At 46.6% G+C, this 19,471-nt stretch overlaps 1 protein-coding gene across 2 annotated transcripts in view; it reads right to left on the reverse strand.

The window, feature by feature from the left end:
- Positions 1-272: 272 nt before the first annotated feature.
- CDC7 (cell division cycle 7) overlaps positions 273-19,471 on the reverse strand; it is a 76,607-nt gene continuing 57,408 nt past the window's right edge. For both annotated transcript variants that reach the window (XM_077278326.1, XM_077278325.1), the window contains exon 11: positions 273-739. In XM_077278326.1, coding sequence (XP_077134441.1) covers positions 366-739 — 374 coding nt within the window. In that variant the 3' untranslated portion in view covers positions 273-365. The remainder of the gene's footprint in view (positions 740-19,471) is intronic.

The raw sequence follows: 19,471 nt of genomic DNA on the forward strand, positions 1-19,471 counted from the left end.
TCTCTATGTTATCACCTTATATGGAAACTTTCGAAGAATCGCAGAGCTGTAAACATCTCAGACTGGAGTTTCCTCAAGTGTTTACACTTCAATCTTTTTTGTTCCCCCTTAAAAATGTTTACAGGCCGAGTGATGAAGCCACAGTCTAAGAACATTTCTCTGATGGGAAAGTGAAATATTTGCCTCTTACAGATTGTTTGAGTACAATTTTCTTGATTAGTCCTGCTTTCTTAAAGCTTTGTGTCTTTACAAGTCAAACAAGAAAGCTCCAATAAATGGATTGAAGTTTATTATAATAATTTATTATACCATACAAATCATAAATATACTAAAATATACATAAAAGGCTCCAGTGCCAAGTCCAATCACCAGAGATCTTTAAAAACAGGATGCGACAAAGCCTCTTCTGCCGTGATCCGTGTAGCAGGGTTCATGTCCATCAGTCTGTCCAGTAGATGGTAGGCCTCATCAGGCACCCTGTCCCAGCCAGACTGTCTGTAACCAATGCTGCCAGCAGAAGACATGTAGCTTTCACTTGTATTGGAAGGTCGCGTTTCACAAGTCTCTTCCTCAAACCATCCATCTTGTTTTTCGATCATTCTCATTTGTAAGGCAGCTCTCTGTTTTTGGACATCAGATTCAATCCCGGGTGTGACGGACAGACAAACTCGTCTCAGTCCTTCACATAATTCCCTTAAATCTTTTGCGGGGAGTTCTTTACTACAAACCACAGCTTTACCTAGATGACGAATAAGAAAAAATTAGCTGGAAAGTGTATAATTTTGTACTTTTATCATGTGTCCACCCTCAAGAATCAATATTCCTCACTGTCATCTGCCATTACTTGGTAAATAAAACAACTCAGAATACTTCACATCAAGCAAAATTAATTTTATTTTTTAATGTGTGGGCCATTACTCAGCCTCTCCGGCTGTAGGACTGCCTCTCAAAGCTGCTTTAGTCTTGGTTGATGGGCTGCAGCAATGATGTCATGTCGACCACTGCAGCTAATCACTTGGCTCAGTGGCTCTGCACTGTTGACATGTTACCATTGAAGCCTATTATACATTTTTATAGCGCCATTTATTCCATGGCGCTTTACATGTGAATACAAAGCCTATTAACCCCTTAAGCCCCGAGGGTGGTTTGCACGTTAATGACCGGGCCAATTTTTACAATTCTGACCACTGTCCCTTTATGAGGTTATAACTCTGGAACGCTTCAACGGATCTTGGCGATTCTGACATTGTTTTCTCGTGACATATTGTACTTCATGATAGTGGTAAAATTTCTTCGATATAACTTGCATTTATTTGTGAAAAAAACGAATATTTGGCGAAAATTTTGAAAATTTCGCAATTTTCCAACTTTGAATTTTTATGCCCTTAAATCACAGACATATGTCACACAAAATACTTAATAAATAACATTTCCCACATGTCTACTTTACATCAGCACAATTTTGGAACCAAAATTTTTTTTTGTGACGGAGTTATAAGGGTTAAAAGTTGACCAGCAATTTCTCATTTTTACAACACCATTTTTTTTTAGGGACCACATCTCATTTGAAGTCATTTTGACGGGTCTATATGATAGAAAATACCCAAGTGTGACACCATTCTAAAAACTGCACCCCTCAAGGTACTCAAAACCACTTTCAAGAAGTTTATTAACCATTCAGGTGTTTCACAGGAATTTTTGGAATGTTTAAATAAAAATGAACATTTAACTTTTTTTCACACAAAATTTATTTCAGCTCCAATTTGTTTTATTTTACCAAGGGTAACAGGAGAAAATAGACCCCAAAAGTTGTTGTACAATTTGTCCTGAGTACGCTGATACCCCATATGTGGGGGTAAACCACAGTTTGGGCGCATGGCAGAGCTTGGAAGCAAAGGAGCGCCATTTGACTTTTCAATGCAAAATTGACTGGAATTGAGATGGGATGCCATGTTGCATTTGGAGAGCCCCTGATGTGCCTAAACATTGAAACCCCCCACAAGTGACACCATTTTGGAAAGTAGACCCCCTAAGGAACTTATCTAGATGTGTGGTGAGCACTTTGACCCAACAAGTGCTTTACAGAAGTTTATAATGCAGAGCCGTAAAAATAAAAAATCATATTTTTTCACAAAAATCATCTTTTCACCCCCAATTTTTTATTTTCCCAAGGGTGAGAGAAGAAATTGGACCCCAAAAATTGTTGTGCAATTTGTCCTGAGTACGCCGATACCCCATATGTGGGTGTAAACCATTGTTTGGGCGCAGGGCAGAGCTCGGAAGGGAAGGAGCGCCATTTGACTTTTCAATGCAAAATTGACTGGAATTGAGATGGGACGCCATGTTGCATTTAGAGAGCCCTTGATGTGCCTAAACATTGAAACCCCTAACAAGTGACACCATTTTGGAAAGTAGACCCCCTAAGGAACTTATCTAGATGTGTGGTGAGCACTTTGACCCAACAAGTGCTTTACAGAAGTTTATAATGCAGAGCCGTAAAAATAAAAAATCATATTTTTTCACAAAAATTATCTTTTCACCCCCAATTTTTTATTTTCCCAAGGGTGAGAGAAGAAATTGGACCCCAAAAATTGTTGTGCAATTTGTCCTGAGTACGCTGATACCCCATATGTGGGTGTAAACCATTGTTTGGGCGCAGGGCAGAGCTCGGAAGGGAAGGAGCGCCATTTGACTTTTCAATGCAAAATTGACTGGAATTGAGATGGGACGCCATGTTGCATTTGGAGAGCCCTTGATGTGCCTAAACATTGAAACCCCTAACAAGTGACACCATTTTGGAAAGTAGACCCCCTAAGGAACTTATCTAGATGTGTGGTGAGCACTTTGACCCAACAAGTACTTTACAGAAGTTTATAATGCAGAGCCGTAAAAATAAAAAATCATATTTTGTCACAAAAATGATCTTTTCACCCCCATTTTTTTATTTCCCCAAGGGTAAGAGAAGAAATTAGACCACAAAAGTTGTTGTACAATTTGTCCTGAGTACGACGATACCCCATATGTGGGTGTAAACCATTGTTTGGGCGCATAGCAGAGCTCAGAAGGGAAGAAGCGCTATTTTACTTTTCAATGCAAAATTGACTGGAATTAAGATGGGATGCCATGTTGCGTTTGGAGAGCCCCTGATGTGCCTAAACATTAAACCCCCCAACAAGTGACACCATTTTGGAAAGTAGACCCCCTAAGGAACTTATCTAGATGTGTTTTGAGAGCTTTGAACCCCCAAGTGTTTCACTACAGTTTATAACGCAGAGCCGTGAAAATAAATTTTTTTTTTTTTTTCACAAAAATGATTTTTTAGCCCCCAGTTTTGTATTTTCACAAGGGTATCAGGATAAATTGGACCCCAAAAGTTGTTGTCCAATTTGTCTGGAGTACGCTGATACCCCATTTGTGGGGAGGGACCACTGTTTGGGCGCATGACAGAGCTCGGAAGGGAAGGAGCGCCATTTGGAATGCAGACTTAAATGGATTGGTCTGCAGGCGTCACGTTGCATTTGCAGAGCCCCTGATGTACCCAAACAGTACAAACCCCCCACAAGTGACCCCATATTGGAAACTAGACCTCCCAAGGAACTTCTCTAGATGTGTTGTGAGAACTTTGAACCCCTAAGTGTTTCACTACAGTTTACAACGCAGAGCCGTGAAAATAAAACATATTTTTTTTCCCACAAAAATGATTTTTAGCCCCCCAAATTTTTATTTTCCCAAGGATAACAAGAGAACTTGGACCCCAGAAGTTGTTGTTCAATTTGTCCCTAGTACGCTGATACCCCATATGTTGGGGTAAACCCCTTTTTGGACGCACGGGAGAGCTCGGAAGGGAAGGAGCACTGTTTTACTTTTTCAACGCAGAATTGGCTGGAATTGAGATTGGACGCCATGTCGCGTTTGGAGAGCCCCTGATGTGCCTGAACAGTGGAAACTCCTCAATTCTACCTGAAACCCTACCCCTAACCGTTTACTGAACATTTTCTGACAGTCATAAGTGCCACGTATTTCAGTGCCACGTATTTCAGTGCCACGTATTTCAGTGCCACGTATTTCAGTGCCACGTATTTCAGTGCCACGTATTTCAGTGCCACGTATTTCAGTGCCACGTATTTCAGTGCCACGTATTTCAGTGCCACGTATTTCAGGCACTGAAAAAATACGTGGCACGTAAATACGTGGCACGTAAATACGTGGCACGTAAATACGTGGCACGTAAATACGTGGCACGTAAATACGTGGCACGTAAATACGTGGCACGTAAATACGTGGCACGTAAATACGTGGCACGTAAATACGTGGCACGTAAATACGTGGCACGTAAATACGTGGCACGTAAATACGTGGCACGTAAATACGTGGCACGTAAATACGTGGCACGTAAATACGTGGCACGTAAATACGTGGCACGTAAATACGTGGCACGTAAATACGTGGCACGTAAATACGTGGCACGTAAATACGTGGCACTTAATCACGTGGCACTTAATCACGTGGCACTTAATCACGTGGCACTTAAATACGTGGCACTTAAATACGTGGCACTTAAATACGTGGCACTTAAATACGTGGCACTTAAATACGTGGCACTTAAATACGTGGCACTTAAATACGTGGCACTTAAATACGTGGCCACTGAAATACCGTGGCCACTGAAATATCGTGGCCACTGAAATATCGTGGCACTTATATACGTATATAAACGTATATTTCAGTGCCACGTATTTCAGTGCCACGTATTTCAGGTTAGGGGTAGGGTTAGGGGTAGGGTTTTTTGTTTTTTTCTTGTTTTGTGTTTTTCTATAAAAACGCATGCGTTTTACCGCGTTTACATGCATTTTTTCACACATGCGGTTTTTTTAAAAACGCATGCAGATAAAAACGCAAGTGTGAAACCAGACTAAAAGACGCTTTTTATAGCAAAAAAGTTTTTGCGTCTCCACATTTTGAGACCTATAATTTTTCCACATTTTGGTCCACAGAGTCATGTGAGGTCTTGTTTTTTGCGGGACGAGTTGACGTTTTTATTGGTAACATTTTCGGACACGTGACCATTTTTTATCACTTTTTATTCCGATTTTTGTGAGGCAGAATAACCAAAAACCAGCTATTCATGAATTTCTTTTGGGGGAGGCGTTTATACCGTTCTGCGCTTGGTAAAATTGATAAAGCAGTTTTATTCTTCGGGTCAGTACGATTACAGCGATATCTCATTTATATCATTTTTTTATGTTTTGACGCTTTTATACGATAAAAACTTTTATAGAAAAAATAATTATTTTGGCATCGCTTTATTCTGAGGACTATAACTTTTTTATTTTTTTGCTGATGATGCTGCATGGCGGCTCGTTTTTTGCGGGACAAGATGACGTTTTCAGCGGTAACATGGTTATTTATATCCGTCTTTTTGATCGCGTGTTATTCCACTTTTTGTTCGGCGGTATGGTAATAAAGCGTTGTTTTTTGCCTCGTTTTTTTTTTTTTTTCTTACGGTGTTTACTGAAGGGGTTAACTAGTGGGCCAGTTTTATAGGTTGGGTCGTTACGGACGCGGCGATACTAAATATGTGTACTTTTATTGTTTTTGTTTGTTTTTTTTAGATAAAGAAATTATTTATGGGAATAATATTTTTTTTTTTATTATTATTTATTTAGGAATTTTTTTTTTTTTTTTTTTTACACATGTGGAAATTTTTTTTTTAACTTTACTTTGTCCCAGGGGGGGACATCACAGATCGCAGATCTGATAGTGTGCACAGCACTCTATCAGATCCGTGATCATACTTTCATCGGAGCAGGCTGCAGCTTTCATCTGCAGCCTGCTCCGACCCGGCAGTGCTCCCTGCAGGACCCGGATACAGCCCCTCGGCCATTTTGGATCCGGGGCCTGCAGGGAGAAGACGTTCGGTACGAGGTGAGTACATCACCTTGTACCGATCGTCTCAGGGAAGCACGCAGGGAGCCCCCTCCCTGCGCGATGCTTCCCTGTACCGCCGGTACACCGCGATCATGTTTGATCGCGGTGTGCCGGGGGTTAATGTGCCGGGGGCGGTCCGTGACCGCTCCTGGCACATAGTGCCGGATGTCAGCTGCGATATGCAGCCGACACCCGGCCGCGCTCCCCCCGTGAGCGCGGCCGATCGCGTATGACGTACTATACCGTCACCGGGAATTAAGGCCCACCCCACCTCGACGGTATAGTACGTCATATGGGATTAAGGGGTTAAAGACCAGCACAGCAGAGGCGAGACATCACTAGAGAAGGGGAGTAACAGTAATCTCAAAATAACATTTTATACATAAAAGGCCAAGTTCACACGTTCAGTAATTGACATCAGTATTTGTGAGTCAAAACCAGGAGTGGAACAATCAGTGGAAAAGTATAATAGACACATATGCACCACTTCTGCATTTATCACCCACTCCTGGTTTTGGCTTACAAATACTGATGTAAAATACTGAACGTGACCAAAAAATCTTTGGTTAAAAGCATGTCACCCCTAAAATGTGATGTATACTACTTACACAGTCCTATATGACCTGTATAAAACTCCTACCTACAGTATATATTTTATTTTTATTTAGACAGAATTTTTTATGTGCAAATGAAAGCTCCTCGGTGCACCCTTGGTGTAACCAAAGGCTCAGTGTGCTGTTACATCCCCTCAAACATGTTGCACCTTTCCTTAGCTTGATTGATAGCGTGCCGACCCTGCAGGAGCCAAAGAGAATCACTCACAGTGTCAGCTCATCCCTCTCCCGTCTGTAGGTCCTGCCCGCTGGATCACGGGATGAGCGCATCCACACTGACACTGGGTGTGTAAGATATTCGCCTCCTACAGTGCCAGTGTGACCTAAGGGTACCGTCACACATTGAAATTTCCATCGCTACGACTTGTGACGTTCTAGCGATATCGTTACGATATCGCTGTGTCTGACACGCTACTGCGATCAGACACCCTGCTGAGAATCGTACGTCGTAGCAGATCGTTTGGAACTTTCTTTCGTCGCTTGATCACCCGCTGACATCGCTGGATCGTTGTGTGTGACAGCGATCCAGCGATGTCTTCGCTTGTAACCAGGGTAAACATCGGGTAACTAAGCGCAGGGCCGCGCTTAGTAACCCGATGTTTACCCTGGTTACAAGCGTAAACGTAAAAAAACAAACCGTACATACTCACCCGTCGGTGTCCTTCAGGTCCCTTGCCGTCTGCTTCCTGCTCTGAGTGCCGGCCGGAAAGTGAGAGCAGATCACAGCGGTGCTGCGCTCTGCTCTCACTGTACGGCTGCACTCAGAGCAGGAAGCAGACGGCAAGGGACCTGAAGGACACCGACGGGTGAGTATGTACGGTTTGTTTTTTTACATTTACGCTGGTAACCAGGGTAAACATCGGGTTACTAAGCGCGGCCCTGCGCTTAGTAACCCGATGTTTACCCTGGTTACCCGGGGACTTCGGCATCGCTCCAGCGCCGTGATTGCAACGTGTGACCGCAGTCTACGACGCTGGAGCGATGATTATACGACGCTGCGACGTCACGAATCGTGCCGTCGCAGCGATGAAAATTTCAATGTGTGACGGTACCCTTACAGCACTAGGGATTCATTCCAGGTAACAATTGCCCTAGGTAACCAAGTGATAAAAATTAAACTAAGGGCTTGTGCACAGCATATTGTCCGAGTGGGCAGACTGGTGCACAAAGTCTTTGGCTACTTCTAGGGCGAACCAAGGAATCTTCATATACATATGAAATTATACAGTTTTTCTAACTAAAGCAGTAGAATCTATACTGCAGATATGAGTTATACAGGGGCAAAGCCCCCTATAGATCTGTATAAGTAGTTTAAATCACGTTTTGGGGGAGGGGGATAGACTTCGTTTAACTAAAGGTGTCTCACATCACCCCTTTAATGTATCATTATTTTGTGATTGAATCATAGTCATATAAGCACTGTACCCTTGAAGAAGCCACACCATGTAGCGATTCATAAGGGCACTCCCTGATGGTCCCTCTCAGGTACTTCATCTGTGATACTTTACATTTATTCTCCATCTCAACTGCATTAATATAAAACATGTTATATACACGTTGCTTATTCTATTTTTATCTCTTATTTTTTATTTCACATTCCGTGATTTGTTAATGTTTTTTGCATATTCGTTGATGTATTTAAATATTTGTGCTAGTGACAATCATTAATATCTGAGCCAATTATGTGATGCGAGGCATTTTTATAAGATAGCCATGTATGAGATATCTGCTAGCTTATAATCCACTACAGTAGACCTGTGCAAACTATGACCTGCGAGCCACATCAAGCCTGGGAGCCTGGACGGAGATCATACGATATTGGGGGGGGGGGATGTGGTGTTGAGCTGCTATATATATATATATAGCTTCTCACGAAATTAGAATATCAAAATGTTCATTTATTTCAGTTCTTCAATACAAAAAGTGAAGCTCATATTATAGAGTCAATACAAACAGAGTGATGTATTTCAAGTGTTTATTTCTGTTAATGTTGATGATTATGGCTTACAGCCAATGAAAAGCCAAAAGTCATTTTCTCAGTAAATTAGAATACTTTATAACAGCTTGAAAAATGATTTTAAAATCCAAAATGTTGGCCTACTGAATGTATGTTCAGTAAATGCACTCAGTACTTGGTCGAGGCTCCTTTGGCATCAATTACTGCATCAATACGGCGTGGCATGGAGGCGATCAGCCTGTGGCACTGCTGAGGTGTTATGGAAGCCCAGGTGGCTTTGATAGCAGCCTTCAGCTCGTCTGCATTGTGGGGTCTAGTGTCTCATCTTCCTCTTAACAATACCCCATAGATTCTCTATGGGGTTAAGGTCAGGCGAGTTGGCTGCCAATCAAGCACAGTGATACTGTTGTTTTTACACCTTGTATTGTTACTTTTGGCAGCGTGGACAGGTGCAAAGTCCTGCTGGAAAATGAAATTTCCATCTCCAAAAAACTTGTTGGCAGAGGGATGAATGAAGTGCTCTAAAATTTCCTGGTAGATGGCTGAGCTGACTTTGGTCTTGATAAAACACAGTGGACCTACACCAGCAGATGAGCTGGCTCCCCAAACCATCACCGATTGTGGAAACTTCACACTAGACCTCCAGCAGCTTGGATTGTGGCCTCTCCACTCTTCCTCCAGACACTGGGACCTTGATTTCCAAATGAAATGCAAAGTTTACTTTAATCTGAAAACAACACCTTGGACCACTGAGCAACAGTCCAGTTCTTTTTCACCTTGGCCCAGGTAAGACGCTTCTGGCGTTGTCTATTGGTCATGAGTGGCTTGACACAAGGAATGTGACACTTGTAGCCCATGTCCTGGATACGTCTGTGTGTGGTGGCTCTTGAAGCTATGACTCCAGCAGCAGTCCACTCCTTGTGAATCTCCCCCAAATTTGTGAATGGCCATTTCTTAATCCTTTCAAGGCTGCGGTTATCCCAGTTGCTTGTGCACCTTTTTCTACCACATTTTTCCTTCCACTCAACGTTCCATTAATATGGTTGGATACAGCACTTTGTGTACAGCCAGCTTCTTTAGCAATTACCTTTTGTGACTTACCCTCCTTGTGGAGAGTGTCAATGACTGCCTTCTGGACATCAGTCAAGTCAGCAGTCTTCCCCATGATTGTGGAGCCTACTGAAACAGACTAACATTTTTAAACAATTAGGAAGCTTTTGCAGGTTTTTTTTGTTAGTTACTCTAATTTACTGAGATCATGACTTTTGGGTTTTCATTGGCTGTAAGTTATAATCAATATAAATAGAAATAAACACTTGAAATAGATCACTCTGTTTGTAATGACTGTATAATATAGGACTTTCACTTTTTGTGCTGAACTAAAATAAATTATCTTTTTGATGATATTCTAATTTTGTGAGAATCACCTGTGTGTATATATATATATATATATATATATATATATATATATATATATATATATATATATATATATATATATATATATGTATATATATATAATAGTGTTAATATTGAACAGAATTAATTACAGCGTTTTGGTTTGGCACTCCACAACAGTCATGGTGTCAGGTGGTCCTTTCGGGAAATTGCCCATCCCTGTTGTACCCAATGTGTGCATTAAGTATTGGTGACATGCCTTTTTTGGGGGGACTTTCAAAGATTACTTACATTAGCTCTTATTACACTCCACCTCTTCTGTGCCTATACAAACGCATACACCTATGCACCCTTTAAGTAAAGGGGTTGCTACCGTGCCACTTCAAGGGTGGTCTCACACACAGAAATATTATACATATGTTTAGATAAATCTACATAGATATAGACAGTATACACTCACCAGCCACTTTATTAGGTACACCATGCTAGTAACGGGTTGGACCCCCTTTTGCCTTCAGAACTGCCTCAAATCTTCGTGGCATAGATTCAACAAGGTGCTGGAAGCATTCCTCAGAGATTTTGGTCCATATTGACATGATGGCATCACACAGTTGCCGCAGATTTGTCGGCTGCACATCCCAAAGATGCTCCATACAAGGCAGGATGGATCCATGCTTTCATGTTGTTTACGCCAAATTCTGACCCTACCATCCGAATGTCGCAGCAGAAATCGAGACTCATCAGACCAAGCAACGTTTTTCCAATCTTCTACTGTCCAATTTCGATGAGCTTGTACAAATTGTAGCCTCAGTTTCCTGTTCTTAGCTGAAAGGAGTGGTACCCGGTGTGGTCTTCTGCTGCTGTAGCCCATCTGCCTCAAAGTTCGACGCACTGTGCGTTCAGAGATGCTCTTAGGCCTACCTTGGTTGTAACGGGTGGCGATTTGAGTCACTGTTGCCTTTCTATCAGCTCGAACCAGTCTGCCCATTCTCCTCTGACCTCTGGCATCAACAAGGCATTTCCGCCCACAGAACTGCCGCTCACTGGATTTTTTTTCTTTTTCGGACCATTCTCTGTAAACCCTAGAGATGGTTGTGCGTGAAAATCCCAGTAGATCAGCAGTTTCTGAAATACTCAGACCAGCCCTTCTGGCACCAACAACCATGCCACGTTCAAAGGCACTCAAATCACCTTTCTTCCCCATACTGATGCTCGGTTTGAACTGCAGGAGATTGTCTTGACCATGTCTACATGCCTAAATGCACTGAGTTGCCGCCATGTGATTGGCTGATTAGAAATTAAGTGTTAACAAGAAGTTGGACAGGTGTACCTAATAAAGTGGCCAGTGAGTGTATATGTATAGTGAGATATAGCTAAGAAAGATTCTTCAGATAGATATATTTTTAAATATGTGACCTCTGATTTTATTACCGTATATACTCGAGTATAAGCAGACCCAAGTATAATCCGAAACCCCTAATTTTGCCACAAAAAACTGGGAAAACTTAAAGGACTTAAGTATAAGCCTAGGGTGGGAAATGCAGCAGCTACTGGCAAATTTCAAAAATAAAAATAGATACCAATAAAAGTAAAATTAATTAAGACATCAATAGGTTAAGTGTTTTTGAATATCCATATTGAATCAGGAGCCCCATATAATGCTCCATACAGTTCATGATGGGACCCATAAGATGCACCATAATAAAATATGCCACATATAATGCTCTATAAAATTTATGATGGACCCCATAAGATGCTTCATACAAAAATATGCCCCATATAATGATGCACAAAGGTTGATTATGGCCCCATAAGATGCTCCATAGAAACATTTGCCCCATACAATCCTGCATAGGTTGATTATGGCTCCATAAGATGCTCCATAGAAAAGGAGATTTTTGTGTACTCACCGTAAAATCTTTTTCTCCGAGTCATCATTGGGGGACACAGGACGAATGGGTGTTATGCTGCTGCCACCAGGAGGACACTAAGTTAAACACACACAAAAGATTAACTCCTCCCCTGCAGTATACACCCACAGGCTGGACAATCCAGAGCCAGTTCGGTAACAAAGCAGTAGGAGTAAACCAGTTATCAAACAGAAAACATGTCATAGTCAAAACACAGACTGAAAAGAACAATTGAGCCAACTAGGCTAACAGGGAGGGTGCTGTGTCCCCCAATGATGACTCGGAGAAAAAGATTTTACGGTGAGTACACAAAAATCTCCTTTTCTCCTACGTATCATTGGGGGACACAGGACGAATGGGACGTCCCAAAGCAGTCCCTGGGTGGGTCACCAGAAGTTATAAATGCTGTGCGAGCCTACAACTACAGATGAGACACAGCCGCTTGTAGGATTCGCCTACCGACGGAAGCGTCTGCCGAAGCCTGAAAGTGCACATGGTAGTGTTTCGTGAACGTATGTAGACTGGACCATGTAGCAGCCTTGCAGACTTGTGCTGCCGATGCCTGGTGCCGGATGGCCCAGGACGCGCCGACTGACCGGGTAGAATGAGCCTTGATCCCCGGAGGTGCAGCGTGACCCTTGACACGGTAGGACTCTTGGATGGCGGAACGAATCCACTTGGCAATGGAGGCCTTGGAAGCGGGTAGTCCCTTCCGTGGCCCCTCCGGAAGAACAAACAAGGCATCTGATCTACGGAAAGACGCAGTCCTGGAGACATAACGTCTGAGACCCCTCACTAAGTCCAGAGTGTGGAGCGCCCTTTCCGTGGGGTGGGAAGGCGCAGGGCACAGTGAGGGAAGAACAATTTCCTCATTAAGATGGAAAGCGGAAACGACCTTCGGAAGAAAAGTCGGACATGTCCGCAGAACTACCTTATCCTGGTGGAACACGAGGAAAGGAGGTCGGCACGACAGAGCTGCCAGCTCAGAGACACGTCGAATAGACGTGACAGCCACGAGGAAGACAATCTTCCAAGACAAGAACAGTAAAGACACCTCGTGCAAGGGCTCAAAAGGTGGCTCTTGAAGGGCACAGAGAACTAGGTTCAGGTCCCATGGTTCCAAAGGCATCTTGTAAGGCGGAACCATATGAGAAACCCCCTGGATAAAGGTCCTGACCTGCAATCTGTTTGCGATCCTTCTCTGAAAAAGGACCGAGAGAGCAGAAATTTGGCCCTTAAGAGAGCTGAGTGCAAGACCCAAGTCTACGCCTGATTGGAGGAATTCCAAAATGTGAGGAATAGAAAAACGGAGGGGGGAACGCCTCCGATCCCTGCACCAGGCGAAGTATGCCTTCCAAGCGCGGTGGTAGATGCGCATAGAAGAAGACTTGCGTGCACGGAGCATGGTAGATATCACCGTCTGAGACAACCCCTTCTGCCTCAGAACCCAGGACTCAACGGCCACGCCGTTAAACACAGGGCCTCTGAGTTCGGGTGGTAAATGGGCCCTTGAGACAGGAGGTCTGCGCGATTCGGCAGCCTCCAAGGTACGTCTGAGACCAGTTGAACCATCTCGGCATACCATGTCCTGCGTGGCCAATCCGGAGCGATGAGGATTACTGGAATCCGTTCTGCCCTGATCTTCCTGATAACCTTCCCCAGAAGGGGAATTGGGGGAAAGATGTATGGGAGACTGAAGCCCTGCCATGAGAGGACGAGAGCGTCGGCTCCGAAGGCTGAGGGGTCGTGAGACCTGGCCATGAAGACGGGAACCTGACAATTGAGGCGGGATGCCATTAGATCCACGTCCGGGGTCCCCCAACGAGAGCAGATCTGGTGAAAGACTGCGGGATGAAGAGACCACTCTCCGGGATCGAGGCTGTGGCGACTTAGAAAGTCCGCTTCCCAGTTTTCCACGCCTGGTATGAAAACTGCTGAGAGAATGGAATGATGTGCCTCGGCCCAACGGAGAATTAGCGTCACCTCGACCATGGCCGCCCTGCTGCGAGTGCCCCCTTGGCGGTTGACGTAGGCTACTGCAGTAGCGTTGTCGGACTGGACTCTTACCGCACGTCCGGAGAGGAACTGCTGAAAATGATGGAGGGCTAGTCTGATTGCCCGAATCTCTAAGATATTGATGGGTAGCTGGGACTCCTGCGGCGACCAGCGACCCTGGGTCGAGTGACGCTGGAACACTGCACCCCAGCCGAAGAGACTGGCGTCCGTTGTGACAACCAGCCAGTGCACCGGAAGGAAAGACTTCCCCCGAGTCAGGGAGGACCTCTCGGTCCACCACCTGAGGGATTGTCTGATTTGGCGAGAGAGAAGGAGACGGCGGTCGAGCGAGGCGGGATTCCTGTCCCATACTGCCAGAATGGCGTGTTGTAAGGGCCGGAGGTGAAAAACCGCAAAGGGCACTGCCTCCATTGCCGCCACCATCCTGCCGAGTACCCTCATGGAGAAGCGTAGGGAGTGAGAGCGAGGTTGAGCAAGCTTCCGGACCTCTCTCTGTAGAGTAGATACCTTTTCCGGAGGCAAGAGTACTAGACCCTGAGAGGAGTCTAAGATCATGCCCAGGTAGGGTATGGTTTGGGCCGGGACTGGGGAAGATTTTTTGAAATTGAGTTTCCAGCCCAGGCGTGAAAGAGTATTTATAGTGACATCTACCGCCTCTGAACAGGACCGGAAAGAGGGACCCTTTATAAGAATGTCGTCCAGGTAGGGCAACACCACTATGCCTCGAGCATGGAGAATGGCCACGGCAGCCGCCATGACCTTGGTGAACACCCGAGGAGCGGTGGCCAGCCCGAACGGTAGGGCGACAAACTGAAAATGGTGGCCCTGGACCGCGAAGCGGAGAAAGCGCTGATGAGACGGCAGAATGGGAATGTGCAGGTAAGCGTCTTGAACATCTAGAGATGCAAGAAACTCGCCCTCTTCCAGAGAGGCAATTACCGAGCGGAGGGACTCCATTCGGAATTGACGCACACGGACGTACCTGTTGAGGAGTTTGAGGTCCAATATCGGACGTACGGAGCCGTCCTTCTTTGGTACAATGAAAAGATTGGAATAAAAACCTTGGTACCTTTCGTCCTGAGGTACCGGGATGATGACCCCGTCGTCCCATAGCGATTTTATGGCCTGGAAATACTGACGGACCCTTGCTCTGGGAGGAGGGGACTGAAAGAAACGAGATGGGGGAAGAGAGACAAACTCTATCTTGTAACCGACGGATACCAGATCGCGGACCCATCGGTCGGGAACTACCGAGAGCCACGCGTCCCGAAAGAAGAGTAGGCGGCCGCCAACTCTGTCGGTATCCTTTGGCGTCTGCCAAGAGTCATTGAGGAGGAGACCTGTTAGATCTGGACCCCCTGGACCCCTGTTGTCTGGGTCTGCCTCTCCAAGAGGGAGAAGGTTTGTAAGATGGCTGGGAGGTTCTGTCCTTGCGCTGACCTCTCCCGACGCCAGGTGGCGCGGAGGAAGGATTGGACCAGTTGGAACCGAAACGGAAATATCGGCCTCGGCCCTGTTGGTTGCGAAAGGGACGAAAGGTCCGTTGCTGGGGAAGGAATTTGCTCTTTCCCCCTGTGGAGTCTGCGATCATTTTATCTAGTTTGTCCCCAAACAGACGTTCACCCTGGTATGGAAGGGACGTGAGGGATTTTTTGGATCCTGAGTCCGCTTTCCAGTCCCTGAGCCAAAGGGATCTGCGGACCGTGACAGCATTGGCCGCTGCCTGTGAGGCACAGTTGGCCGCGTCTAAGGATGCGGAAACTACAAAGTCCCCCGCTCTGGCAATCTGAGTGGCCAGGTGAGAAACCTCAGGGGGTAAGTCGGCATGAAGTGCAGTAGAGGCTAAAGACTCGGCCCAATGGGACATGGCTTTTGCAACCCATGTGGCGGCAAAAGAAGGAAAGAGAGAAGCCGAGGAAGCTTCAAAAGCCGAGCGAGCCATCTGATCAATTTGTCTATCCGTGGGATGCTTGATGGACGCGCCCTCGGAGGAAGATAGAACCGCCTTTGTGGCTAGCCGCGACACTGGCGGGTCCACGGAGGGTGACTGAGACCACTCCTTAGCAAGGTCCTGAGCAAACGGATACTTCAATTGCATAGCCTTCTGACCTGAGAAGCGTTTATCCGGACGGACTCTATGGAGATCGACAATGTCCTTGAATTGAGGATGCGTGGGAAAAAACCTATGAGCCTTTGTAGTCCGCCCAAATGACACGGGATGAGCCGCCTTAGACGGGGCTTCCTCCTCTAACTGTAGAGTCTGACTTACAGAGTCTATGAGAGAATCAAGGGTCTCTTGGTCATGACGGTACTCTGGGGAACAGGACACGCTGGAAGCGTCGTCCAGAAAAGATTCCCTGCTATGATCTGGGGATGAGTGACGAGAGACTTCGCTCTCTGAACCAGAAGGCTGATCACGGACCGGAGATATTACCCTGGACCTCTTTCTATATGAGTGAGGGCTTCTGGAAACGGAACGACCTCTGGGCCGTGAGGGGTTCTTAGACCGCGTTACATCATCCTTGGAAGTACCCTGGGTAAGGGACGGCTCACGGAGGGACTGTATCGTCCTTTCCAAGGATGCCACAGATCGAGCAAGGGAGGACGCCCATGCGGGGGTACTAGGTTCAGTACATTCCGGGTCAGAGGCCGGATTATCCTGTGCCGCGGGCATTTCACAGGCAGAGCACAGCGGGGTGGTGTGACCTCGGGGCAGAGAAATCTTGCAGGAGGTGCACACAGCAAAAATAACAGAGTGGGTCTTTCCAGTCCGTTTTTGCCTAGACTGTGACATATTTGCTGTGGAGTGAGCGTACTGGCAGGGGAGAGAGGCAATCCTATTGGGTGCGTCTCACCTAGGATCCGCGGTGGCTTGGCAGGGAGATCCTGAAGCTTTCCTCCTGTCCTGAGCGCTGCGGTGCTGCAGAGCCGCCAGTGCACTTCCTGGTCCAAGATGGCCGCCGAGAAGTGAGAAGGGCGCTTCTCGGGAGCGAGAAGCGCCCAGGGAGGGGGCGTGTCGTGGGCGGGCGGCGGCATGCTTGTGGGCGGGCGCTGTAGTCCGACCCAGGCCTGGGAGCCGCCGAGCCCTCTCAGAAAGGAAACGCTGCCCAGCGGCTATAGAGCCGCACGCTGCCCCGCGGCTGCAGAGCCACCCGCTGCCCCGCGGCTGCAGAACCGCACGTTGCCCCGCGGCTGCAGAGCCGCACGCTGCCCCGCGGCTGCAGAGCCGCACATTGTCCCGCGGCTGCAGGGCCGCATTTAGAAGAGAGTAAGGGGGGCCCCCTGCTGCCAGCTGGTCGGTCCCCGCACTTACCTTGTGCGATGGGACCGATGCTCCATCCACCTTCACCATGATAGGGAGAGGGTGGAGAGCTACTGCCGCCATGTATCAGCCACTATATCAGTGGTGGTGCAGTGGGCGGCTGCGCGGACGCCCTGTCAATTTGTCCGGCTGTGCCCTGGCTCCAGGAGACTTAGGTGGATGATTAGTCCCCATGGTCGCCTGAGAAGGATGGAAGGAGATCGGGACGCTAGGGAACCGTCGCCACACTGAAAGGTGAGCCAGGGCTGGCATCCATCGTTGCGGGAAAGGATACAGGAGGAACGCTCCGTGTACTTGCCCGTTGTTGGTGCGGGAGAGATCAGAGCTAAAAATTTGCCTGTCGCTCCCTTCTTTCCGTTAAATCAAAAACTAAAAATTGGTGGGGTCCTGAGGACCCAAGTGCCTCCTGAGACACTAAGTAAGAACTGGCTCTGGATTGTCCAGCCTGTGGGTGTATACTGCAGGGGAGGAGTTAATCTTTTGTGTGTGTTTAACTTAGTGTCCTCCTGGTGGCAGCAGCATAACACCCATTCGTCCTGTGTCCCCCAATGATACGTAGGAGAAACATTTGCCCCATACAATGCTGCATTAAGGTTGATTATGGCCCCATAAGATGCTCCATAGAAACATTTGCCCCATATGCTGCTGCGATTAAAAGAAAAAAAAAAATAGACATACTAGTGATGTGCGAGTATACTCGTTGCTCGGGTTTTCCAGAGCACGCTTGGGTGGTCTCCGAGCATTTATTACTGCTCAGAGCTTTAGTTTTCCTTGCCCCAGCTAGATGATTTGCGGCTACTAGACAGCTTGATTACATGTGGGGATTCCCTAGCAACCAGGCAACCCCAACATGTACTCAGGCTGGCTAGTAGCTGCAAATCATTAAGCTGCGGAGATGAAAACTAAATCTCCGAACACTAAAATACTCGGAGACCACCCGAGCAATGAGTATACTCCCTCATCACTAATACTCACCTCGTCCTGAGCAGGCGGGGACACCGGCACCTGAGATATTCACCTGTCCCAGTTCCACCGCTGTGCGCAGCTCCGTCTTCCGCAGTGACTTTTCAGGCAGATGGCGACGCATACACTAAACACGTCATCGCGCCCTCTGACCTGAACGTCACAGCCAGAGGACGCGGAAGACGGAGCAGTGCGCAGTGGTGGAACGGGGATAGGCGAATATTGGAATGCTCACCCTGACCCGTCATACTCACCCACTCCCGGCACGATCCCTGGCAGCTTCTCACTGACAGATGGTCTCTGGGCGACGGCAGCTTCTTCCTATGTTCAGCGGTCACATCGTACTGCTCATTAAAGTAATGAATATGCGCTCCACCCCTATTGTAGTGGAGTCGCATCCATATTCATTACTTTAATGAGCGGTATCGTGAACGCTGAGCACAAGAACAGCTGTGGGCGCCGGAGAAGCAGGGACATGCAGAGACTCGTCGGCAGCAGGTAAGTATAATTTGACAGCTGCCGCTCCCCCTCCCCTGCGACAATGACTCAAGTATAAGCAGAGGGGCACTTTCAGCCTAAAAAAATGGGCTGAAAATCTCGGCTTATACTCAAGTACCATATTTTTCAGACTATAAGACGCACCCAGGTTTTAGAGGTGGAAAATAGGGAAAAAAAATATTTGAAGCAAAAAAGGTGGTAAAATATTTAATAACATACTATTATATGTGTTGTTATTATATATAATAGCATGTTGTTATGTTGGAAGCTGCGGGTAGAAGATGGTGCTGCGGGACCTGTGTGGTGTAAAGTACCTTATGAAGACGCTGGAGGGTGAGTATAACAATGGGGGCACAGGGCTTATATTTAAAGCACCACTCCAGCACTGAAAAATAACACTGGAGTGCTGCTTTGAGATCCCATTGGGAGAACTATAACTCCCAGCATGTCCTGCAGATCCTATGGCATGCTGGGAGTTATAGTTCACCACAGAAGTGGCAGAGTGCTTTATTGTGTGTTGTAGTAACTAACCTTTTAATTGTGGCAGCCAGCCAGCTGTGGTGAAGTAAAATGCTGGAGCATCCCATCCCATGACACCACAGAGCGCTCCCTCTTGTTGCCTCTCCACAGCACAGGAGGAAGCTTGCAGATTGTAGTGTGGTGTCTGCAGGACCTGTGATGACATCAGAAGAGGGAGGGCTCTGTGCTGCCATGTGATGCTCCAGCCCGCCCTCTTCATGACATCACACAGGTCCTTATATGCCTCAGCACCCAGCACAGCTCCGGCAGGCAGGTATGCAGCGATCTTGTGTCTCCCCTCTGGCCCCTGCTGCCTCCTCCACCAGACACACGGATCTCCCCAGCT

This window comes from Ranitomeya variabilis, chromosome 8 (assembly GCF_051348905.1).
Source record: "Ranitomeya variabilis isolate aRanVar5 chromosome 8, aRanVar5.hap1, whole genome shotgun sequence".
Taxonomy (NCBI): domain Eukaryota; kingdom Metazoa; phylum Chordata; class Amphibia; order Anura; family Dendrobatidae; genus Ranitomeya; species Ranitomeya variabilis.